This window comes from Cavia porcellus, unplaced genomic scaffold, assembly GCF_034190915.1.
Source record: "Cavia porcellus strain 051 isolate PalLab524CR breed Dunkin Hartley unplaced genomic scaffold, mCavPor4.1 scaffold_19, whole genome shotgun sequence".
NCBI classification, from domain to species: Eukaryota; Metazoa; Chordata; class Mammalia; order Rodentia; family Caviidae; genus Cavia; species Cavia porcellus.
Window position 1 is genome coordinate 50,404,182 of NW_026947502.1, and position 26,744 is coordinate 50,430,925.

The 26,744-nt window shown below is 37.5% G+C and overlaps 1 protein-coding gene across 2 annotated transcripts in view; it reads left to right on the forward strand.

Annotated features, from left to right (window-relative positions):
- Positions 1-26,744, forward strand: part of Zfat (zinc finger and AT-hook domain containing) — a 249,190-nt gene that overhangs the window by 33,759 nt on the left and 188,687 nt on the right. For both annotated transcript variants that reach the window (XR_010041192.1, XM_003467367.5), the window contains exon 2: positions 4,713-4,889. Coding sequence is in view for 1 of the 2 variants with exons in the window: in XM_003467367.5 (XP_003467415.3) it covers positions 4,713-4,889 (177 nt within the window). In the remaining variant the exon portion in view is untranslated. The remainder of the gene's footprint in view (positions 1-4,712; positions 4,890-26,744) is intronic.

The following is a 26,744-nucleotide window of genomic DNA, read 5'->3' on the forward strand; positions in this document are numbered from 1 at the left end:
GATGATAGCGTCACTTCCGTGTCTCTCTCCCTCTGTATCTTTTCTCTCAGGCACAAGAAAAGTGTTCTGAAAGGTACACAGTAAATGCTTCTCTGGTGTTCCCAGTCTTGGAGCATAATGCAGTGCTGTCTGTAAGGGCTACAATTTGGAATTTGACTATTTTACAGTGAGGGTGTGAGTTTGTTTTTGGCATGAGGGCTGCGAGACCTGATGATAGAGCCCTGTGTTGTTCCATTCCATCTCCCTGCCCTGGGATCTGCCAGCAGCAGCACCAGGAAGGAGGAAGGGGATGCTCTGGATGGCAGCTTGTGCCGGAACAGTCTGCATGTTGGCTGGGGCCTGTGACTTCAGCCTCAGTTGGATTGACTTTCCTTGCCTGTTTTTCTGGAGGGCCTGGAGTTTTGGGAGCAGGCCAGCTCTAGCTGACCACTTCTGCTGCCATAGCCAAGCACCAGTTACCTGTGGTCATAACCTGTCACTCCCAGGAGCCTCCTTGAGTTGAAGGGGCCAGGCACCCTTTTGGGACCTGCAGTCTCCATTTCAGTTCAAAGCTGTCTACAAAGAAGGCTGGGAGCCAAACCCTTGTTTCTTCTTGAGTCCCCAAGGCAGGAGGGGGGTTTGAGGTCCAGATAGGATCTGATTGTTCTGCAGATCAGAGGTCAGATGTGAGGATTTGTTTATGTAGTTGTCTAAAGGTTTTCCTTTTGAGTAGTATAGACTAGCTGCTTAAAACCCGGCAGATAGTTTAAAGGAATTATGTGCTTAAACCCCAGACTTCTGCTGTTCTCTTGTACTGAATACATCATTTTCCTTTTGAATTCTTTTGTTAAGGATGAGAGCATAGTAATTGGACCTAAAAATGTATCCAAATTATAGCATCTTCATCAGAATTAGCTGACAACATGATTATGATTGTATTTCAGGGTACAGATCATTTTTCGTATTAGTCACTATAAAAGTGAAAGTGGCGGTGTTGTTATTTTGGCAGATTTACAGTTCTTCCTCTTTGGGGGATGTGGTGTGATCTGATGTCCTCTGTGTGCTTTGGCATTTGGCTCTTTGCCTGCTGTTTTCAGAATATCCCAAGAAGAACACAGTCACTCTCCATGTCTGGGGTCTTGTATTCAAGAGGGTGCCCCATGTGCTCTGCTGCAGCCTTCTGGGAATCCCATTTTTAAAGACAAGATTAGACTGTCAGCGGCAAAGCAGAGCAAACCAGCTCACACATCTCCTCTTTCTGAGCTGCCCTTGTTTGGTCACGGGCAGCCTCTTGACTGCTTGGTCTGACTCTGTTCCTGTAGACCTGCAACTCTGCCTGGATAGGCCTCCTTGATCAGTTTTCACCCGGGGCAGCAGCAGTGTATGCCTTTGTCCTTTGTCTCTTTGGTTCAGGCCACTGTTTTTCAGGTGCATTGAAGTCCATACATTCCTGAGGGCGTGGTGTGAGGGGTCGCTTTGGGGTCCGGGGGCAGAGGGTAAGTATGTAGAGAGCTGATGCAGCTCAGATGCAGGAGCCCCAGATGGGCGTGTGGCATGAGGCCTCCCTGCTGGACCTTCCAACCCAGCTGCTTCTTGTCTTTGCTCGCGAACATCTGACTCCTCCAGAGTCTGCCAGTTCCTACTGCAGCGATCGTGCCTAGCCCTGAGGAGGCTGCAGGTATGCACCAGGTGCTGTGCTGGCAGCAGATGAGCTCATTTACCCTGCACCTGCCATTGCGGTGTCGCTTTGGCTGTTTTTTTCCCTGTGTCTGCACGTTGCCTCATTACCTGCAGTGCTAAACCCCAGCCATCTTCTGGCTGAGAAGTCTCTTCTGCCACTGGTGACCTCTTCCTGTGCAGGCATTATCCACTACACCCTGTCTCAGGGCTGTAATGTATGAATGTATGGTTGAACCTGCAGTTGTGTGAGTCACCTTGGGTCTGAGTGCTTGTGTCTGCCTCAACCCCAGAACTTTAGGGTTTGTCCTCTGCCTAACCGAGCTCCGTATTCAGCAGGCACTTGGGATGCCGTGCTACATGAGCATAGGTGGCCAAGGTCAGGTACTACCTTTGGGTGCCAAGGCCTTATGCTCCAGAGGAGCTGAGTGCTGGTTTATTCACAGCAGTCTCTGGCGTCATGCATTGTAGTTGTATGTATGTAGTTACATGCATTATGCATGCAAAAGTAGTTGTCTTTATTTATCTCTCCAGGTGATATGAGGCCGAGGTGTACTAGGAGACTGTGATAACTCTGTGGTTCCTCAGAAGTTCTGTGTTATATGCTACTGGATTCTCATTCTTCTGAGTACATTTGAGGGACCAGGGATAGTTGGAGGCCAGTGGGAAATCATAGACCACAAGGTGCAGTTAATCTGTCATGTTCCTTGTTGTGTCTACCTTCCTGGTGAAATGTTCTCCTTCTCTTGGTGGCACTGGCCTTTGAGTCATCCTTTGGTCTGCAGGGCCAGGGTGGTTTGTGGTTCCTGCTCGCAAGTACACCAGTGACCAGGTGTGAGGTTGGTGAGTGAGTTAGGAATTGTTTCTTCTCTGTCAAGAGTATCATTTTGACATTGCAGGGCACAGACCTAAGGATTTTAGCTTTCACTTGGAGAAACCCATCAGCTTGTGGTGTATAGCCAGACAGACCTGTGTCAAGGGCCAGGTGACAGTGTTTGGGCTCTGCTTCCTGCCCACTGTGCCTGGGGCATCTTGTTTCCCTTCTCCCAGCCTGCAGTTGACTCACTGGTGGGCTGGGGGGATTACAGACCTTTTTCTGATCAGTCATAGGACTGATGTAGGAAGGGTGTTGTGAACAGCATGGCCTCCTAGGAAGGAAAGAGTACTGATGGAAACTCTTCTTGTTTGGGATCCATTTTGGGTTTCTTTGAGGTAAGCATTCTTGGAAAAAATATTGATTGATAGAGTTTCATTGACTCAGCAGTGTTCTGCTTTGTTAAGTTTCCCTTTCATGTGTTATTTGGTAGGAAAGAATCCCCTGAAGTTGTTATCCCTCTGCCTGCCAAGATCAAGCCCTTTCTGTGGATTCAGACTGAGGTCACTGTGGGCCTCTGGGCCGTGGGTTCCTTCCTCACCCCACCAGAGCCTCGGGGGCCTTGCCCCTTTGCTGCATCCTCCTTTTCTGGCTGGGAGTTTTGCTTTGAGGAGAAGGGTAAGAGTGGTGTTGGGAGAGTGAGGAAGGGCAGATCAAGAGAGGTCCTTGTTGTGAAAGGGGAGGATGGCGAGCTTGTTTGCTGGCCGGTGGAGGAGGCCAGGAGAGAGGGAGGCATCAGACCAGAGAATGAAGCAGAAGTGACCAAGGTGCTGTTGCTGAGTGGGCGAGAGGGTTGGGATTTGAACACACAGCTGGTGTCCAGGACCTTCTGTAGGACTCTCAAGAGCAGTCTTCTGGGTGTAAGTGGAGAATTTAAAGGCCATAACTGTACCAATTCAGTGATGCTGAGGCTTTTATCTTCCTGATACTGTCAGGGATAAGATGACCCTGCTCTGGGTAGATCAGTGCCCCACCCTCACCTCTTGGTGCCACTGTGTGTGTGGACCCTCACATTGGCAGGAACAGGAAACAGGTAGGTGGTAGGTGTGATGGAGATGCTGCCTCCTGGGAAGCAGGAAGCCCAGACGGTGGCTGCGGGTGGGAAGGAGGAGGGATGCGTGGTTTACTGGCCTAGACAGAGCTCCATAGGCAGACGTGTCTGTCTAGCCTGGATGGACAGCAAATGTAGAAATCCCATGGGAGTGCCACATGTGGAGAGTGCCCTGAGGCCACTGGAGAGGGTCAGTGGGAGCCAGGCAGTGTGGTACAGGTTTCTGGCAGCTCTGCGTGGCTGTGGGCAAACTGTGGAGCAAGATGGCTGGACCAGTTGCTGCTGCTGGAGAGGCTCATAACCTGCTCTTCTTGTTCACCTTCTCTGACATAGAGATCATGCCAGCCTCCCCAAGGTCTCCCAGCTCTGTGGCATTTAGGGACAGGAGTCGGGCATTTCTCCTCTGGCTGTCTCACTTCAGAGCCATCATCATTTCTCTCATACCAGTTCATCTTTTCAGTGTGAATTAAAAATAAGAATAAAAAAACTGACTTTTTTTGGATCCTATATGCCTATAATTATTTCATCAGACTGAAAAACGAATGTTTTGTTCCTATTATGTCTTCCAGTTTATATAGTGGAAAGAACATAATGGACTATTAGTAAATTATGCAAACAATGATAATGCTTACGTGACAGTTAACTGGTTTAAAGAAAGCAACAGGTCCCTATTCTTGTTTTGTTTGTAGTTACCTTGTCAGTCGTTAAAGGTTACATTGGCTTTTGAGAAATGCTGTTTTGGTCAGTGTTTCGATGCACCCCATTTGCCAGGGTGTCTAGCTAGGTGTGTGACTGCTGTCAGAGTGGCTCGTGGTATGAATACAGGACTTAATTCAAGTGCCAGGTTCATGTTGTACTTGGCTGTGCTCTGCTGGGCGCTGAACTTGAGAGCAGATTGGATCAAAGGGAGGCCTGTGCTCCATACCCGATACCCACTGTCCAGAAGGACAGAGACTTTGAAACACTGGAGAAAGGATGATCTGGTGCCCAGGACCACCCGAGGTGTCCACAAGGTAGACACGAGTCTGCCTGGTGCTGGCAATTGTGCAAGCAGCCCTTAGTGTGTTCTTTGGGAACTGGGAATAATCACTGTTAAAATAAAATAAAATATTTTTCTTTCTTTCGTTACAGAAAACACGGCCATTTTCATGTGTAAATGTTGTAATCTCTTCTCGCCAAACCAGTCAGAACTGCTCTCCCATGTCTCTGAGAAGCACAGGGATGAAGGAGTTAATGCAGATGACATCATCATTCCCCTGAGGCCCCTGAGTACTCCTGAACCCTCCAACCCCAGCAAAGAGGGAGACGGTAAGGGCACTGACTCCGCTAGCCGGGCTGGGGACTCTGCTCTCAACTGCTGTGAGGCCGGCTCTCTGCTCTGCAGGCGCAGGGAAGTCAGGGTAGTTGTGCAAGTATAGATTTCTGTATTTCAAATTGTGTCTTTAAACTCCCCATATGGGGCGCTATTGTAGGTTCTCCTCCCATAACTGCTTGGCAAGTACATGAATGGAGGGAGGAAAAGCCAGTGGCATAGAAAGTGAACTTGTCGTCACACAAGCGTGGGTCAGACTAACTCAGGCGTTGTAAGATGAAACACTTGAGGCGAATGATGTCCTCTAAACCTCAGTTGCTTACCTGAAAAATGAAGACAGATAATGCAGATTAAGTCATCATACAAATATAATACCTAGGATAAGACAAGAAGGCTGTAAGGGGAGGATATTGTTATATGTGATCAATGAATTAGTATATGTAGTCTTGGAACATTTCCACTCTGTGATTCTGTAAGTGTGGAACAAGAATTCAAATCACAAAATTTGCTTCCTGCAGAATCTTTTAGGCTCACAGTTAGTGTGCAAGATGAGATATCTGATCTGTAATGTCCAGACATCTCCCACTGAATGGCATGTGATGCAGCAGATGTGTGGATAGAGAAGCCATTTGGACACTATAATTAGGTCCCCACAGACTACAAAGAACACACATATATATATAGAGAGAGAGCGAGCAAGGAGGCACAGCTGCAAACATGTTTAAAAAACACTTCCCCAATCTATTTTTATAAGAGGAGAAGCAACAGCCTGTCTCCTGTGCAGAAACCCAGTGTGTGGCAGTAAATGTCTCACTGCAGGGTTCATTAGCCACACTCATAATCCAGCTGCTCTTTCTTGGGAATATCCAGACTGACATTTCTGAACAGGCTGGCTTGTTGATTGTTTGTTGGACACTGTTAACAAGGAGAGACTCCAGACAAAAATATTTGGTTAATAAACCTGTCTGGCCCATCCCCAGAGTACTCAAGAGTTATACGAGACAAGATTAAACTGTTTAGATGCTGGGAAATCCTGCTAGTTACTGTTAGCAGCATATGATGACACACTAAGAAAATGTAGCACTTGAAACCAGTAATGGCAAATAAATGGGATTGATTAGTATTTGAACCATAAGCTAGTGTTGGTGGTCTGCCTTAGCTCCTCCTAGGCCTGGTGTTGTAGGAGATCTATTTTCCTACTGAATTGTCTTTGATACTCTTGTTAAAAATCAGTTGAAAAACATTTATTGTTTTAATTCTGGACTCTATTTTATTCTGTTTATCTGTGTTTGTCCTTATGACAGTGCCATACTGTTTAGATAATCATAGTTTTGTACTAAATTTTAAAGTGTGTATGTTTGTAGGGTGGTTGTGAGTCTTTCAAATTTGTGCTTTGTCAGAATTGTTTTGGCTTTTGAGAGTTGCTTGTAATTCCATAATAATTTTAGGATAAGCTTGTCTATTTGTTCAAGAAAAGGCATTTAGGAATTTAATGTTTCTTTTGGGTGTGTGGCTCAGTTTGGGTACTACTACCATCTTAATATTATTTGACTTTCCAATTCATGCTTTTTAGTTATTTGGGCCTTTAAATTTCTTTCAACATTGTTTTATAGATTTCAGTGTGCCCACGTTATATTTCCTTGGATACTTTTATTGTTACATGCTATGTTTTAAAATTCTATTATGAGTTGAAACATTTTCTTAATTTCGTTTTCAGATTGTTTATTGCTAACTTACAAATACAAGTCTCATTTCATCTTGTATCCTGCAGTCTTGCTGGATCTGTATTAATTTTTTATTAGTGTATATTTGCAATACTTAATGAATACATTCATTGTGGGTAATTGATAATTGTACATGCATACTTAAATTCTTTCTATGCCTGCTTTCCCAATTCTGCCCCTCCTTCTCCCCCATCTCATGGTTTTTTTTCCATTTGTGAAAGGCCTACCTGATTTTTCTTATTTTATATCTTTTATATTGTTCCTTAATGTATTTATATTTTGGGTTTCTCATATAAGAGAAATCATAGGCTATTTTACTTAACATGGTCCAAGGTGCCTCCATTTTTTAACAAGAAACTCATGTTTATCCTTCTTTATAGCAGAATAACTTTATCGTACATAAAAATCACATTTTCTTTATCCATTCATCTGCTGATGGGCATATGACTAAGACTTGGTTATTATGAATTGTGTTGCTGTAACATGGATATGTATATATCACTGTATTCAACTCTCAGGGAAGGTAGCTATGAGCGGAACAAATGGCTGGGCTGAATGAAATTGCTGTGGTCCATTTTTGGGGGATCTCCATACAGATTTCTGTCATGGTTGTATTAGTTAGCTTACACTCCCACCAGCACTGTGGAAAGGTTCCTTTTACCTTTCCACCTTAACATTATTATTTGATTGTAATTCCTTAACATTATTATTTGATTTCTTAGTGATAGTCATTCTCCTGGATTAAGATGGGGAGTGTCAGGGCTGCTTCAATTTGTGTTTCTTTAGAGACCATTGAGCACTGTTTTCATGTGTTGGCCATTTGTCCTTCTCGTGAAAAGTGTCTGTTCTTTTCCATTACCCATGTTTTGATTGAGTCTTTTATTTTGGGGGTCTACTCTTACTGAGTCCTTTATATATTCTAGATTTTGACCCTCTATTTGAGGTGTGGCTGGCAAAATTTCTTTTTCCATTCTGTAGGTAGTTTTTTACTTTGTTGAATTATTTCTTTAATTTCGTTTTCAGATTGTTCATTGCTAATTTATAATGCAATTTTCATTTGATCTTGTATCCTGAAAGAATTACAGAGTGAGACCCTGTCTAAAAAGTTTTGCTGTGGCAGCATAAGCGCCTACATTGCAAGCAGGCAGTCATGAGTTCGATCCCCGATACCGATAAAAAAAAAAAAACGTTTTGCTGTGGAGAAACTTTTTAATTTGATACAAATCCATTTGATTTTGATTTTTGGTGTTTTTTTTTTGTGTAACTTGGGTTCTGTTCAGAAAGTCTTTGCCTATGGTTTTGAGTTCAGTAACTTTACCTATTTTATTTTTCATGAGATTAAATATTTGTATTTTAATATTTAGATATTTGAACCATTTTCATTTTAGTTTAATACATGATGAGAAATATGGATCTAACTTTAATGTTCTGTTTGTGGATACCAGTTTTCCCAGCACCATTTGATAAAGAATCTAACCTTTTTTCCTGATTCTGGTTTTGGTTCCTTTGTCAAAGATCAAATGTGACTGTGATTGTTTCTGGATCTTTTACTCTGTTCCCTTGATCCAGTTGTCTGTTTTTGTGCCACTATCATGCTGTTTTTATAACTATAACTTTGCAGTATAACTTTAAATCCAGAATTGTGGTGTCTCCTGCTCTTCTCTTGTTATCTAGGATTGTTTACGGTATTCTGATGTCTTTTGTTTCTATAAGGTTTTAGGAGTGATTTCTCTGCTGCTATAAGGAAATCTGTTGGTGTTTTGCTTGGGAATGCATTGTATGTCTGTATCAGTTTTGGAGGTATGACCATTTTGAAAATGTTGATTGTCTATTCAGGAATAGGGGATATCTTTCCATTTTCTAATGTCCTCTTTAATCTCTGTCTCTCTCTTTTCTAAGAATACTGTAGCTTGTGTTGTAGTGGTCTTTTACTTCCTTGCTTTGGTTAATTCCTAATTTAATTTTTTCCCTCATGCTGTTGTGAATAGTATTTTAAAAAATCTCCTTATTCATATCATATATAAAGAATAATTTAACTTTTTCCTATCCTATATGTATCCCTTTTCTTTTCCTTTCTCTTCATTTTCTCTTCTTTCTTTTTTACAGCATCTCATTCTGTGATTCGTGCTAGCCTTAAACTCACTGTGTACCCCAGACTGAACTCCATTTGTGGTAGTCCTCCTGCCTCAGGCTCCCAAGTGCTGGAATTAGAGTTGGGTGCCACCATGCCTGGCTATTTCTTTCACCTGACTGTTCTGGCTAATGTCTCAAGTAGTCGTTTGAACAAGAGTGGTGATAGTGAACATCCTTGTTTTGTTCCTGATTTTATAGGGAAAGATTTCAGATTTTCTCTATTTAATATGTTGTTGATTATTGGTTTGTGATGAATATGTTATATCAGATTGAAATAAGGTCCTTCTATAACTGCATTCTTCAGGATTTTCATCATGGATGGTTATTGGATTTTGTCAAAGGCTTTTTCTGCATCAGTAATATGATCATATAATTTTTGTCTTTGCTTCTTTTTATATGATATACGTATTTTGATTTGTGTAATTTGAATACGCCTTGGATCCCTGTGATGAAGCCTACTTGGTCATGACGTAGGATCTTTTTTGATGATTTGTTACCTTCTGTTTGTGGTATCTTGTTGAGAATTTTTGCATCTGTGTTCATTGAAGTGATTAGGCTTTGGTTTTATTTTTTAGTTGGGTTCCTTATCTGATTTTAGAATCAGAGTAATGCTAGTTTCCAGCAATGTGTTTTGAAGTACTCCTTTCCTGTGAATTTCATTAATGACTTTGAGGAGTATTAGCACTGGTAGCCTCCCTGAAGATCTTACTAAGTAGTGAATCCATCAGGTTCTGGGTTTTTCTTAGCTGGTAGGGTTTTTATTTTGTTTTGTTTTTTACATTGATACCTCAGTTTAATTGCCTGTTACTGGATTGTTCAGAGTTTTTATGTTTTATTGGTTCATTCTTGGTAATTCATGTATGTCTAGAAATTTGTTCATTTCTACAAGATTCTCCATTTTGTTGGAGTATAGTTTTTCATAGTTGTTACTAATGACCTTCTGGATTTCAGAAGTATCCGTTGTGATTTTGCCTTTCTCATTTCTTTTCAAAATTTCTGTTGGTACATTTTAGGTATATGTAATCATCACATTCATCATAGAGAATTTATTACATAGACATGATATAACTTGATTCTTTTATTCGCTATTCCCTACCCCTCCCTTAAGTCTCTTTCCCCTCCCCACTTACAAAAACTTTTCCTTTTCTTATTTTTAAAAAATTTCCCTTCTTTTTTTCTTCCTTTCCCCTCCCTTGTTTCCTTCTCCATTTGAGGATTTTACAACCCTACTTCTCAATAATTATTACATATACATTTTGGTCTTATTTATAGTTTCAGTTTCTCAAATTTGAGACATATTGTGGTATTTACACATGTATATTTTAATTTATTTCACTTAAGATCATGGTCTCGAGACACATCTATTTAGTTAGAAATGTCTCAAGCTTCTCCTTTATTGCAGAGTAGCATTCCATTAAATATTAAAAACTCACATCTTTATCCATTCACCAGTTGAAGGGCATTTGGGCTGTTTCTACAATTCGGCTATTATACACCATGCTGCTGTAAACATGGGCATACACGTATCACTGTGGTATGATGCTTTTATTTACTTATTCTTTTGTTTATTTATTTTTGGGGACTAGAAATTGAACTCAGGACCTACACTTGCCTGGCCAGCACTGGTGCCATAGAGCTTTATTCCCAGCCCTTGATATGATGCTTTTAATTCTTTTGAGAAAATACCAAGAAGAGTAAAAGCTGGCTTGAATGAAACTTCCAGTCCTAGTTTTTTGAGGAATCTCCACACTGATTTCCATAGTGGTTGTAGCAGTCTATACATCCGTCAACAGTGGAGGAAGGTTCTTTTTTCCCCACAATCCTGCCAGTATTTGTTATTGGTTGATTTCTTGACAACAGCCCTTTTTTCTGGAGTGAGATGAAATTTCAGCATTGTTTTAATTTGCAATTCTCAAAATGATGACCATTTTTGTATATACTAATTTGTTGTTTCTATTTCTTTACCTGAGAAGTGTGTATTCATTTGGATTGGTCTTTAAATTTGAGGTATCTGATTTTTTTGAGTTCTTTTTTTTTTTTTTTTAATACCGGAGATAGAACTCAAGATCTCACGTTTTTCAGGCAGGCATTGTGCTGAGCTGTATCCCTGGCCTTTTTTGATTCTTTATATGAGATCCCAGTTGTTGATTCTGTGTGATAGTTCCTTTGTGATCAAGATTTTATTCATAAAGTCTTTGCCTACACCATCTTCAAGAGTTCTACTTACTCTGTTTTCCAACTGAAGTGTTTCTGTTTTAATATTTAGATCTTAGATCCATTTCCATTTTAATTTAGTGCATGATGAAAGAGTAGATCTAATTTTATCTTTGGCATGTGGAGAACCACTTGCTCTAGCACTATTTACTAAAGGGACTGTTTTTCTTCGAGTGAATGTGTTTAACACCTTTGTCAACGATAAGGTGGCTAAGTATATCTGGAGTGGTTTTTTTCATCTTTTTGTCTGCTTCATTGATCCTCAGGTCTGACTTCCCCCCCCAGAATCATGCTGTTTTTATCACAGTAGTTTTGGAATATAATTTCAAGTTTGGGATTGTGCTGCCCCCTGCCTTACCCTTGTAGCCCAGAGTTACCTAGGTGTCATGTGGTTTCAATGAATTTTAGTATTGTTTTCTCTAATTCTGCAATATATGCTATTGGATTTTGATCAGAACTACATTATAATCTTAACAGTTTTGGAAGTATGACCATTTTTACTATATTCGTTCCTCCTGCACAAGAGCAAGGGATGTTTTTCTGTTTTCTGATTCCTTCTTCAATCTCCTTTTTCAGAGTACTATAGTTTTCAGTGTATAGTTGTTGCTTTGTTAATTGATTCCTAAGTATTTCAATTTTTTTGGTTGTTGTGAAAGGTACTGTTTTCCTAATTTCTCTCTCAGTGAGTTTGTTATTTGTGTACAGGAAAACTATTGATTTTTCAGTGCTGACTTTGTATCCAGCTATACTACAGAATTTGATTACTAAATCTAGATGTCTTTGGGTGGAGTTTTGGGGTCTTCTGTGGGGAGCATCATTTCATCTGCAAATAACATCTTTCTTTTCTATCCTTATTCCTTTTATTTCTTTGTCTTACCTAATTGCTTTGGCTAAAATTTCCAGAGCTATATTGAATAAGGGTGGCGATAGTCGATATACTTGTCACTCATTTTAGGGTGAAAGGTTCCAGTTTTTGTTCATTCAATGTGAAATCGGCTGTTGGTTTGTCACAGATGGCCTTTGCCAGATTGAGATAAAGATCATTTATTCCAATTTTCTGTGTTCTTGTTTTTAAATCATGAATGAGTGTTGGATTTTGTTAAATGCTACTTCTGCATCTACTGAGATTATCATATGATTTCTGTTCTTGGCTCTGTTAATATGGTATATTACATTTATTGATTTACATATGTTGAAACATTTATGTATCCCTGGGATGAATCCTATTTGGTCATGATGTATAATCTACCTGATGATTTGATGCATTCTGTTTGCCAGGATTTTATTGAGGATTTTGGCATTTATGTTCATTAGGAAGATTGGTCTGTAATTCCCTTTCTTAGTTGGCTCCTTCTCTGGTTTTGGTATCAGAATAATTCTTGATTCCAGGAAGAATTTAGGAGTATTGCTTCCTTTTCAGTTTCATTAAAGAATAAGCAATAGTAGTATTAGTTCTTCTGTAAATTGCTTATAGCATTCAGCAGTGCATCCATCAGGGCTTAGGCTTTTTTTTTTTTTTTTGGTAGATTTTAATTACATCTTTAATTTCATTGATTGATATTGTTTAATTTAGAATTTTTATATCTTCTTGATTCAGCTTAGTTAATTCATGTGTATGTAGGAGTCTGTCCATTTCATCTGCATTTTCTGTCTAAATGGAATACAAGTTCTGAAAGTAGGTATAGATGATGTGGATTTCTGCAGAATCTGTTGTGATTTCACTCTTTGCATTCCTAGTTTTGTGCATTTGAGTCTTTTCTTTCTTATTTTTTTTTGGATAAAGTTGCCTAAGGGGTTTGTCAATTTTGTTTAATCTTTCAAAGAACCAACTTCTAGATTCATTGATTCTTTGTATGGTTTCTTAATCTCCATTGCATTGACTTTTGCTCCAATCTTAATAATTTTCTCACTCTTATGAACTTTGGGCTTGGCTTGCTTTTTTTTTTCCTAGAAGCTTGAGGTTCAACATTAAATTATTTATTTGAGCTCACTGTTTTTTCCTAATATGGGCTGTCTACTCCTATAAATTTCCCTCACAGGACTGCTTTCATTGTGTCCCATAAGTTTCAGTATGTTGTACTGGCATTATTGTTTAATTATAGAAACTGTTTAATTTCTTCTTTAATTTCATTTGTGACCTGTTGGTTGTTCAGGAGGGTGTTTGATTTCCATGTGCTTATGAAATTCTTGTGATTTTTTTTTGCCATTGATTTCTAGTTTCATTGCACTGTCTGATATGTATGGGATAATTTTAATTCCTTTATATTTATTTAATCATGTTCTGTGAGCTAGTATATGGTCTGTTTTGGAGACTGTCCCATGTGCAACTGAGAAGAATGTACATTGTGATGTTTTGAGGTGGGACACTGTAGACATCTCCTAAGTCCATTTGATTGAAAGTTTAGTTCAGTTCTGATATTTCATTCTTGACTTTTTTTTTGCCTAGTTCTTCTGTCTATTTGTGCCAGTGGGATATTGAGATCTGACATACAGTTGTATTAGTACTTATTTGATTTTTCATGTCCATTAATGTATGCTATATACATAGTTGGATACACTACTATTAGTTCCATATATATTTATGATTGTTCTCTCTTCCTTTTAGATTGTTCCCTTTACAAGGATATAGTGATATTCTTTGTCTTTCTTAATGAGTCTTGCCTTGAAATTCACTTTGTCTACAAGGCTACCTTTGCTTTTTTCTGGGTTCCTGTCACATGGAGGAATGAAATCATACTCATATAAAAACATGATGAAACAATGAAGAAAACAAACAAATAGGGAAGAAGGAATAAAAGAGAGAAGGAGAGAGAAAAATCCCACTTCAAGATGTGTCTTGAACATGTGTCAGGATGTGTCTGCCGTCACAGGTGACAACTTGTAGAGACAGAGTCCAGGTCCCTGCTGATTTACCTACTAGCAGGCCGGCAGTGGCTTTATGGCAGTGGGGTAGCGGATAACCTCACTGAGCCTCTTTATTTTCCTTGAAGCTCAGGCTGGTTTCCCGCCATGAATGTGGGACGAGACCTGTTCAGCCTGTAGCTGTTAATGCCCCTTCTGTGGACTGGAACTCTGCTGGGAGGCACTAGATGAAGCAGCAGTTGTGAATTCCATGCCCTGTTGGCCCGTAATGGTTCCTGGTCAGTTGCCCGGTCCTGTGGTATGGCTGAATCCCTGCCATTCACCAGCTAGTGCAGTCCATGGCATCCACTGTTCTGTTCTGTTGCACTGCTGTGTCTCTCAGTAGAGGGCCCTGGGGCTGCCAGCAGTCACTGTGTGTCTACAGGGTTGAAGCATGACTCCATGGAGTGAGTCCTGACTCAGGGAAAGGCACTGTCCATCACCACCTCCTTCTTTGAAATTTCTCTCTTTGCTCTTCCTGTGAACTTCAGTTCTCACTTCAGATCCTTCCTGGCTCCAGGGCACTCCCTTTCCTCCCTTTCCTCATGTTGCTGTATTCCAGTGTCTGGTCACCAAATCTTGGAGAGGCTCTTTCCCTGCTGCTTACCACTCTACCATCCCAGATTGACAGCCTTTTTCATTTCTAATTGCATTGATTTGGTTCTTTTCTTTCTTCTTTAAATTTGACTAAAGGTTTGTCTGTTTTGTTTATTCTTCAAAGAACTAGCCTGTGATTAATTGATTCTTTGTATTATTATTGTTGTTGTTGTTGTTGATTTCAATTTCACTTTTTATGATTTTCTTCCCTGTACTAGGTTTGGGTTTGAATTGTTTTTGTTTTTCTAGGCCTTTGAGGTGTATCTTTAGGTTTTTTAAATTTGAAATGCTCTTTTTTTTTCCTAATGTGAGCAATCAAAATAATAAATTTTTCTCTTACAATTGCTTCATTGTGACCCATCAGTTATATTATGCTATAGTGACTTTGTCGTTTGATTCTAGGAATTGTTTTAGTTTCATTTTTGATTTTTTCTGTGACCAATTGAGTGTTCAGGAGTATGCTATTTAATAGCTAGATGTGTGTAAAATTAGTGTGGTTTCTTTTGTTGACTTTTAGTTTCAGTAAGGTATAATTTGATAGTAAACATGGAATGATATTTCTTCTTTTTATTGAAGCAGGATTTATGAACTAATATATAATATATTTTGGAGAAAGTTGCACATGCTGCTGAGAAAAATGTGTATTTTGTTGTAGTAGGGCAGAATACTCTGTGGGTGTCTGTTAAGTCTGTTTGACTATCAACTCTGATATTCCTTCATTAAGTTTTTGTTTAGTAGTAGTTCTATTTGTAAAAGTGGGATATAGAGTCATCATCTACTATGATTGTGTTGGTGTTTATTTAAACTTTTATGTCCAGCCTGTTTGTTTTATTAAGTTTGTGTTATGATATTCAGAGCATATATATTTACAATTATTACCACTTCTTATTGAGTTGTTCCCTTAACTAACACATAGTGCCCTTCTTTGCCTCTTCTGATCAGTTTAAGCTTGAAATTTACATTATCTGAGAAATAAATTGCTACCCCCGCTTGGTTTTTGAGATGTGGTGCATGGGATACTGTTTTCCATTTTTTGGTTTTTAGTCTTTGAATTTCTTTATTGGGTTAGATGATTTTCTTGATTACAATAAGACTACTGAGTTTTATTTTTGGTATGGTCTGCTAGTCTGTGTCTTTTAATTGGGGAGTTGAGGCCTTTTACCTTGAGAATTACTAGTGAAAGGTGTCGACTTGTTCCTCTCCTTGCATTCTTTTCTGTTTTGACCGTTTTATATTTCCTTTTTCAGACTAGTTACCTTGGTTGATGTATTCATTCCATCTGATTTTTTGTCCTTGTTGACTTTCTTGTGTCTGGGATATTTTTGAGTGTTTTCTGGAGTGCTGATTTGATTTTTATGAATCTCTTCAGGTGTTCTGTATTGTGCAGTATTCTTATTTCTCCATAAATTTTAAAGGTTAGCTTTGCAGGATATGCAGTAATACCTTGGTTCATGAGTGCTTCTGATTGCAAACAATTTTGTACATCAACAAAAGCTTTCAGCAAAAATTCGCTTGTATTCCATACAAACTCCATATCAGGTGACAGACACAACCACAGGCATCTTCCCCAAAATCATAAAATAAATTAAGTTTATAAACCAAGGTATTGCTGTATTAGTCTGGGATGGAAGTTGTTTTCCTTTAGGACTTGAAATAGTTCATTTACAGCTCTTACGGTCTTTAAAGATTTCTTTGAAAACTGCTACAATCCCATTGAGCTTTATCATATAAGTGATCTTTTTTTTGGAGGTTCCCTGTTTTTGTTGGACCTCTTGAATTTTGAGTATGATGTATTACATGGAGCTTCTGTTTTCACTGTAGTTATTTTGATTCTGTAACCCTTGCTTATCTGTACGTTGGTTTCTTTCCTTGCACACTGGTACCTTGTTTTGCAAACTTAATTTGTTTTATGATTTTGGGAATGGTGGCTGCATTTGTGTTTGTGTGGGGAAGGTGGTTGTGGTCATGTTTGTCATCTGATGTGGAGTTTGCAGATGGAAGCAAAATTTGCCAAGTGCTTGTGTTTGTGTACTGACTTGTTTGCAGACACAGTTGTTGTGAACCAAGGTATTACTTTAGTTGGAAAGTTTCCTTTTGTGATTTTTTTGTAGACAGATTTTTAAAATTCCATACATGCTCTCTTCTCATTTCTCTCAACTCCAGTTACCCTTAGCATCATCGAGTAGCTTTTAGATGAATATTTCTTGCTCTTTTGTATTTCTTAAGGTTTCTCTGAGAAAATCCTACTGTTCCCATGTTTTCCTCAGTTTCAGAAACCCTGTCTTTACATTCTTTACGTCTGTTGTTCATGAATTCAGTGGAATTCTTTATTGCTGACATTGTTTGGCATCTTTTTGTGGAGTCAGCTTCTTTGATAAATTTGTCACTCATGTTTTGAACCATTTTGGTCAGCTTTTCCAAGTTTTCACTTTTTCTTCCCATAACCCCTTAAGTAGTTTGTATGATGGTCGCACTCTATTTTGGGCCACATGCTCTTTGAACTTGCCACTGTCTTTGCTTCCTCTGTAAGCATTTCACACAGCTCAGCTCCCTGGTGTTGGCTTTCCTCTCCATCAGTGCCCTCTGAGTGTACTGCATCTGCTGTGGAATCTTCAGAGGCTATTTTGTTGCCTTTCCCCCATCATGTTCTGAATGTGTGTGTGTTTGGGTGCACATGCATACACTGAGGGTAAGAGCAAACAGAGTGAGAAGAGCTTGCTGGTGATGTGAAGATCTCTCTAGTTAGGTCCTATTTTCTAGTGATACGTTCTTGGCTATACTTGTCAAGAGGTGTTTTTCACTTCAACCTACTGCAATTAATTGTGTGAATCCCGTCACTGTGTTATAAGGAGAGAATTTCTGCTGATTATAACTTGTCAACAGATTCAACCATACATCAGTCTTGAGCATTAAAAGTTGTTCTGATAATTTCACTGTTTTGTTAATGCCCCTTATAGACTGTTTTAAACTGTTCTTTGTGGTCCCTCTGGGATGTGGTGGTGGTGAGGAAGGGGAGTGGAAAGGAGTATGTTGGTGGGGAGAAAGGGAGATGAGAGAAATGTGGGTAGGTACAGACAGACAGGAAGATTAGGGGGCCAACCTGTTACCCATCTGAGTGTTGCTAAATCTTTTTACCCCTGAACTTGATCTTGAGCTGTACTGCTTTACTTACTAAAGTCACAAGGTTGTCCTTCCTTCCAGCTGTGAAGTTCTACACTGCCCAAAAGTGTCAAAGCTTTCCAATCTATCTGCGGCTGCTGGATGAGTTGCCTCTATTTCTCTCTGGTTTCCTGTCACATATAGCATTGTTTTCTCATCTTTGACTCTCAGTTTATTAACCTTCTTTGAGGTTGAGTGTATCTCCTATTCAGAGCATCTCAATGATCCTGCCTCCTAATCTACTCTGTTTCTTTTTTTGTTAGTGTATCAAGTCTATCTATATTAAAGATTACAGCTTACCACCTCTGCCTCATCTCTGCTATTCTATTTTGCTTCTATAATTTGTCCACTTTACTCCTTTATTCCACTATCTGCTCCATTCATTGAGGCCTCTCTGTCACTGTTGCTGGAATCCTGGTATTTTTTCCTCTCTCTCTCTGGAATGTCCTTCAGTGTTTTTTGTAGGGTTGGGTTGGTGGCCATGAACTCCCACAGTTCCTCCTTGTCTTGGAAATATCTTGTTTCTCCATTAATTTTGAGAGAGAGTTTTATTGGGTGATTTTTTACTGTTTATTTTTCTGAAATTCTATATTGTTTCTACCCTTTTAAATCTGTTTTTTTTTTCTTTAAATAAAAACATACAGGAAGTCAGGTTCTGTTGGAATTATTTTCATAGCTGGGATAAAGGGCTGGCGTTGAGGGTGCTTCTAAGGCTGAGTATAGGCCAGAGGAGGTTTGCAGATGGGTGGAGGTGTATTCAGAGATTGAGAGAGGCTGTGAGTTTGTCAGAACCTGTTAATACATCTGGATAGCTTGTTTGGATCCTCTATATAGAATTTTTTAAGGATTACCCCGCCATTCTGTTTAATTTATAGCAGTGGTTCTTATTCTCTAATACACTTATGCAAACCCTTGCTATATTTATGCCATTGTTATGTAAGTGGAGAGGAGGAAGAGGAAGGCAGAGAGGCAAAACAAGGAGGAAGAGAGGAGAAAAAGATTAGAGAGGTAAGAGTCAAAAACAAGAGGGAAGAAATACTAAAAGGGAGAGTATGTCAAAGGGGAAAACCTTGAAAATTAAGTATAATAACCAAGCAATACAGTAAAGTAGCAAGAACCAGAAGAAAAAAAAAAGGCTTGAAAACTGGGTGAGGGGAAAAAGCAGACATGACCCAAGTCAAACAGGAGCAATATCTGTAACAACCAAAGTATAAACAGAAATAAAAGAAAAATCTTCACATACTTGTGATAGCATTAACCCAGAGCGTCTGTTCAGCTCCCTCTGATTTTGAGCAGTGAACAGTTTCCCCTGGAACCAGACAGTTGCCTTCCCTAAGCCTCGAAAGCTGTTGCTAGCTCTGGGCACTTGTCGGGTTGTCTGGTTTGCTCAGGGCACAGTGTGTCACAGGCTCTGTGAATCTGATTGCCTTGATCATTTTGTGGGGAGAAGATCATGAGCATCACTGTCATTAATTTGGTGCAGTTATACTGAAGTCTTTCCATAGGCTGAATTCATTCTGCCAAATTAATGGAACAAATAAAAAAATAACACACAGCAACCTTGTCAGTCAGTGAGTAAAGATAATTTCACTTCTTTTTTTGCAATCTGATGCTTTGTATTCCCTTTTCTTGCCTAATTTCCCTGGCTAGCAGCTCTAGTATAATATTAAGTAGAAAAGAGGCATACAGCTTTTTCATGAATTACTATGTTAGCTGTTAGGATGTTTTGGGGAAAGATATCCTTTGTTAGGTTAAGGAAGTTTATCCTATTCATAGTTTGTTGGGTTTTTTAAAATTACAAAGGACGCTGGGTTTTGTAAAGTTTTTTGACATTTATTGAGATGATCATGTTTTTGTAAAAATCTGTTCTGTTACTTTGGTACAATTACACTGAAATATTTTCATAGGTTAGATCTCCCTTAAATTCTAGGGTTCAGTCTCATTGTCCGTGTTGTATAATCTTTTAACCATGCTGCTGATTTGGGCTTGCTACTGTTTTTCTAAAACTATTTGTTTCTGTATTCATAAGGGATATTGGACTAAATTATTTTCTTTCATGTCTTTGGCTTTGATATATAATAGTGGGCTCAGAATGGCTTGGCAAGTTCCTATCCTCTTCTGTTTTTCTGAAGAATTTTGAGGAACTGTGGTTAATTTAAATATTAGTCAAACCGCACCAGTCCAGCCATTTAGTCCTGTGTTCGTGTGCTCTGTGTCTCTGTTTCTGTCTGTTTCTCTCGTTGTCTCTGCCTCTTTTCTTTCCACTGGGAGGCATTTGTTGTTTGAATTTTTTTACTTGTTAGAGGTATATAGGCATCTTTTATTCTTAAATTGGTTTGTTTTTCTGGAAAAATTTCTGTATCACCTGGGTCATCTAAGTTGTTGGCACACAGTTGTTCATCATATTTCCTTATAGCTCTTCTGGTTTTGTCAAATGTAGTAAAGTCGTCTCTTTCATTCTTGGTTTTATTTGACTTTGTTTTTGTTTTTGTTTTGTATCGGGGATAGAACTCCTAACCTCACACTTGCCAGGCAGGCGCTTGTGACGCTGAGCTAGGCCCCCAACCCTTTCATTCTTGGTTTTAGAAATTTGCATCTTATCTGTATTTTCTTTTTAAGTTTATCTAAATATTTGCCAGTTTTGTTGATCTTTTAAGAAGCTACGTTTTGTTGATTTTCTTTCTTCCCCTGTAGTTCTAGTTTATCTCTTATGTAGTATTTCTCTTTGCTTGTACTGTTTAGTGTGTTTATCTTGTTTTACTTTCTTAAATTGGAAGGTTAGCTACTGATTTTAGATATGTGCCCATCAGCCTTATTGAGGCATGACTAACAAAATTCTATAGAATTAAGTATACAATGTCTGTCTGTCTGTCTGTCTCTCTGTCTCTCTCTTTCTCTCTCTCTCTCTCTCTCTCTCTCTCTCTCTCATATATATATATATATATATATATATATATATATATATATGATTACCACAGTTTAGTTAACATGCTTTTTCTTGGGGTTATGATATTTTTCTTTTAGAAGTGAGAACTTTAAAGATCTACTCACTTTGCAAATATTAAGTTAGTCGGCATGCTGTATATTTGATTCCAGAAACTTATTCATTAAAATTTGCACCCAAATTGAATCCAGTATCTTTCTATCCCCCAACTCTCCAGACCCTAGTGACCAGTGTGAGTCTGACTTCTTTAGATTGCAATGTAAGTGAGGTCATAAAGTACTATCTTTGCCTTTTTATTGGCTAAGCAGCTCTCACTCCAGCCTATCAATAATGTTTTCTTTATTCATCCATTAATGGACACTTAGGTTGCTTCCATGCTTGGGTATTGTGAGTAATGTTGCAGTAAACACGGAGTGCAGATATCTAAGATCTTCAAGCTGTTGATTTAGTTTTTCTGTATATGTTTGTAAGTAGGATTAATAGCTTATTATGGTAGTTCTGTTTTTAATTTTTGAGGAACTTCCATAATACTTTCCATGATGGATGTACCAAATTATATTCTCACTGACATTATATGAATTTTCCCATTTTGCCACATTTGTGATCTCCTGACTTTTTGATAATAGCTATCCTAATAGGTGCAAGGTGATATCTCATTGTGGTTTTAATTTGCAGTTTCCCCATCATTAGTGATTTTCTATCTGTTGGCCATTTGATGACCATGGTTTGAAAATATCTGTTCAAGTTCTTTGCTCATTTTTAACAAGGATTTTTTTTTTTGCTAGTGAGTTGTATTAATCCCTTGTATATTTTGTATATTAGCCCTTATCAGATATACAGTATGCAATATTCTTTCCATTCTGTAGTTTGCTTTTCATTTTCTTTGCTGTGCAGCTATTTTGTTCATTGTAGTCTGATTTATTTGTGTTTTTTTAAAAAAACTTTTGTTGTGTTGCTTGTGCTTTTTTTTTTCTAAAAGTTATTGCAAAAACCAAGATGTAAAGCTTCGCTCCATGTTTTCTTTTAGAAATTTTGTGGTTTCATGTGTTCATAACAACAGGTTATGTTGTTAACCTATCCTCAGTACTTTTTGTGAGCTGTATGAGATAAGGATCCATTTTCATTTTATGCTTGTTAATCTGCAGCTCTTCCAACACTAGTTTTTGAAAGTACTATCATTTCCCTATTGTGTATTTTTGTCACATATTAATTGATCATTTCTGGGATCTTGGGTCTTTTCTAATGCTATTTGTGTCTTTTTTTATGCTAATACCCTACAATTTTGATTCTTGTACCTTTTCGATATACTTTGAAATCAGAAATTGTGATTCTTCCACCTTTGCTGTTGTTTCTCAAGATTACTTTGTTTAATTGGGGGGTTCTTTTGTAGTTCCATATGAATTTTAAGATTTTATTTCCAATTTTATGAAAAATAGTGGAATTTTGATAGGGTTTTCATTGAATATGTATGTTGGTTTTGGTAAAATGGAAATTTTAGAATTTAATTTTTCCAATCCGTGAACATGGAATATCTGTTTATTTGTGTCAGCTTCCATTTCTTTTTTTAGTGTTTTATAGTTTTCTTATGCAGATCTTTTTATCTTCTTGGTTAAATTTATTCTTTTATATTTAAAATTTAAATTTTATTGTAAAGAGGATAAAACTAAACAACAAAACAGAACAAAGCAGATCAGAAGAAAAAAATGTAAGAGATAGATTTTAATGTAAGACCACAGGAGATCAAAACCAGACAATAGGGAAGTCAACAATGGCTGCCATAATATCACTTGTTCTCTTCAAAATAGCTGTCCATATCTTCATGTATGTTGAAATTAAACAATGCAAAACAGAGTAAAATCACTCTGAACAAAGAAAAATAGTATTGCTGAATTTCACAGCATGATGCTAATGGAATCAGCACTGGGTAGCAGTGTGTCTTTTTCTTCAAAATAGCTGATTATTTCATTATGCGTTATATAATCAATTCTCATAAATGTTTAGGAGAAGTTCTATGCATGTATGAGAGGAAAAAACAAACAAAACAAAACACTAGAAAAACACAAATCCAAAAAGACAATAATATTGATAGCAAAGAGCCTAAAACAGTGACAATATAGGCCTTAAAGGAAGGAGCATAACTAGGTTTGTTATTTTACATATTGATCTTCCAGAGTTCCTCAGATCACCATATAATAATATGCACAATTGTTCCAATCCTATGAACTATTATCCTATTAACTATTAACTATTTTGTTCCAAGAACTTATAGAATTTGTAGCACAATCATCTTAGCTATCGTGTGTTTATATAATTTTAGATATAATTTTAGATATTTTTCCCTCCTTTTTCTTTTTCCTCATTTTCTCTGAGATATTATATTTCCCCTGTAAGCAGATCCTTATGCTTTCACTGTATTTATTGAGTTTTTTTTTTTTTATCTTATGTACTCTTAGAATTTCTTACACTAGGGAGACTGTCTGGTATTTACACATGTGAGTTTGATTTATTTCAATTATGAGTATGGTCTCGAGGTGCATCCATTTACTTATGAATATCTCTATGTAATCATTCTTTATTGTACTCTATTGTATAAAAATACCACATTTTTTTCCCCCATTCCTCAGCTGATGGGCATTTAGGTTGTTTCCAATATCTAACTATTCCAAATTGTGCTGGTATAAACATGGGTGCACTATGGTATGATATTTTCAGTGCTTCTGAGAATATACCCAAAAGTGGAATAGCTGGGTCAAATGGCACTTGAATCCCAGCTTTTTTGAGGAATCTCCAGACTGACCTCCACAGTGGTTGCGCCAGTCTGCACTCCCCCAACAGTGCAGGAGAGTTCTTTTTCCCTGTAGCCTCTCCAGCATTTGTTGTTGGTAGTTTCTTGATCCTGACCATTCTTTTCTGGAGTGAGATGGAACCTCAGTGTTGTTTTAATTTGCATTTTTCTAATGACAAATGATGTTGAACATTTTTTTATGTATTTATTTTCCATTTGTATTTCTTTATCTGAGAACTGTGTATTCATCACAGATGCCCATTTTTGGAATGGTTCTTTGAATTTTGGGGATCTGGTTTTTTTTTTAATTCTTTATATGTTCTGGACAGAAATCCTTTGTCTGAGGGACAGTTCACTAAGATTCTTTCTCAATTTGTAGGTTTTCTTTTCACTATGCTAGAGATTTCTTTTAACGTGCAAAAACTCTTTAATAGGATGTGATCCCAGTTATTGCTTCTGTGAAGTATTTTGTGTGTGGTTTGATTCTTGTTCATAAATTCTCTACCTATCCCTATGTCTTCAAGGTTTCTACATACTTTATCTTCTAACAATTTAATGTTTCTTTTTAATATTTAGCTATTTGATCCATTTAGACTTTAGTTTTGTACATGATGATAAGCATGGGCCTGGTTTTAGTTTTTGGTATATGGAGAGCCAATTTTTCCAGCATCATTTATTAAAGAGACTATCTTTCTTTCAGTGGACTTGTTTGGCCCCTTTATCAAAGATAAGATAGTTGAGTGTGTTTGTAGTTGTAGTTGTATCTTCTAATCTGTTCCATTGATCTTCATTGATCTGTTTTTATTCCAGTATCATACTGATTTTATTACAGTAGCTTTGCAGTGTAACTTCAAGTCAGGGATTGTGATGCCTCTTGCCTTGCCTTTGTTGCTTAGAATTGCTTTTTTTTTTTTTTTTTATTTAAGGAGAAAAGAAAAAAAAACAGTGAAAGGGTACAAGTTATACAGATTTACAGAAGAAAAAAATGAACAGTAGGAAATCACTAGTTAATGGATTACATATTGCCATCTTAGAAATAATTGTTCAAGTCACAAAATTAAAGCTTGTAGAGTGGACATTCCAACAATGATACTGCAAACAGTTCTGTTCAATGATCCAATAAAACTCTGTGATATCATTTTCTATCTTATACACTTAAATATACATGCAGTTATATAGTTTAGAGCACTTTCTTTTCCTACAAAAGAGAGGATTAGAATTGCTTTTGCTATTCTAGGTCTCTTCTAGTTCCAGATGAATTTTAGGAGTGGTTTCTCTAGATCTGTGAGGTGTGGTAGTGATATTTTGATTGGGATTGCATTAAATCTATATTACAAACATTTTCATAATGTTTGTTCTTCCTATCTATGAACAAGTGATGTCTTTCCATTTTCTAAGGTCCTCTTCAGTTTCTTTTTTCAGAGTGTTATAATTTTCCCTGAATAGATCTTTTGCTTCTTTTGTTAGACTGATTCCTAAGTATTGCAGTTTTTTGGATGTTATTGTGAAGGATGTGGCTTCTCTTATTTTTCTTTCAGTGAATTTGTTGTTAGTATATAGGAATGCTATTGATTTTTGAGTGTTAACTTTGTAGCCAGATACATTACTGAATTTATTTATTATACCTAGGAGTCTTTCAGTGAAGTTTTGGGGGTCTCCTATGTAGAGTATCATGTCATCTGCAAATAATTATAATTTAACTTATTTTTTTCCTATCCTTACTCCTTTTATTTCTCTCTCTTATCTAATTGCTCTGGCCAGTATTTCTAACACTATAATGAATAGGAGTGTTGATAGTAGACATCCTTGTCTTGCTCCTGATTTTAGTGTAAAGGCTTTCACTTTTTGGTTGTTTAAAATGATCCTGGCTGTTGGTTTGTCATAGATAGCTGTTATCATATTTAGGTAAAGGTCATCTATTCCAATTTTCTTTAAGGTTCTTATCATGAATAAGTGTTGGACATTATCAAAAGCTTTTTCTTCATCTAAAGAAATGATCATGTGGTTCTTATTTTTGGCTCTGTTGATAAATGGGTATTATATTTATTGATTGGCGTATGTTGAATCATCCCTGCATTCCTGGGATGAATCCCACTTGATCATGGTAAGTAATCTTCTTGATGATTGGCTGCATTATGTTTGCCAATGTTTTACTGAGAATTTTTGCATCTATATTCATTAGGGAGATTGGCCTGTAGTTCTCTTTTTTGGTTGGGTCTTTCTCAGGTTTTGCTATTAGAGTAATATTTGCTTCCAGGAATGAGTTAGGGAGAATTGCTTCCCTTTCAATTTCATTGAATAGTTTGAGGAGTGTTGACATTAAATCATCTTTGAATTTCTTGTAGAATTATGCAGTGAATCCATCTGGGCCAGGGCTTTTTTTTGTTGTTAAGAATTTAATTATATTTTTAATTGAAATTGGATTATTCAGCAGATTTATGTCTTCTTGACCCAGCTTTGGTAATTCATATGTTTCTAGGAATCTGTCCATTTATTCTGTCATCAAGCCTATGAGAATTTTCGAAATAAATATTGATGATTTTCTGTATTTTCACAGGATCTATAGTGGTTTCCTTATTGCATGAATTTGAGTTTTTCTTTCCTTTTTAAATAAGGGTGATTCTTGCAAAGAACCAACTCTTTGATTCATCGATTCTTTGAATTTTCTTAGTCTGTATTACATTAATTTCTGCTCTGATCTTTATAATTTCCACACTTCTTTTGCCTTTGGGCTTGACTTGCTCTTCTTTTTCTGGATGTTAAAGGTGTAGCATCAGGTTGTTTATTTGTGTTCATTCTGTTTTCCTGATGTGAGAATTTACTGCAATAAATTTTCCTTTGAGAATTGCTTTCATTGTGTCCCACAGGTTCTGGGAAGATATATTTGTGTTTTTGTTGTTTGTAGATATTGTTTAATTTTTACTTTAATTTCCTCTGTGATCTACTGATTGCTCAGGAGTGTATTATTCAATTTCCATGTGTTTGTGGGGTTTTTGCAGTTTCTTTTGTCATTAATTTCTAGTTTCATGGCACTATTATCTGATAACAGGCATGTTAAATTTCAATTCTTTTGCATTTCCTTAAGCATGTTCTGTGGGCTAGTATATGGTCTATTTTAGAGAATATTCCATGTGCTGCTGAGAAGAATGTATATTCTGATGTTGTTGGGTGGTACACTCTGTATACGTCTAAGTCCATTTGTTCACAGGTATGATTCAATTCTGTTATTTCTTTGCCGATTTTCTGTCTAGTTGATCAAACCTTTTGTGTCAGTAGGGGTGTTACAGTCTTCTGTTATAATTGTGTTATTGTTTATTTGATTTTTTATTTCTGTTAATATTTGTTTTTTATAGCTGGCTGCTCCCAAATTGGGTGCATATATATTTAAGATTAT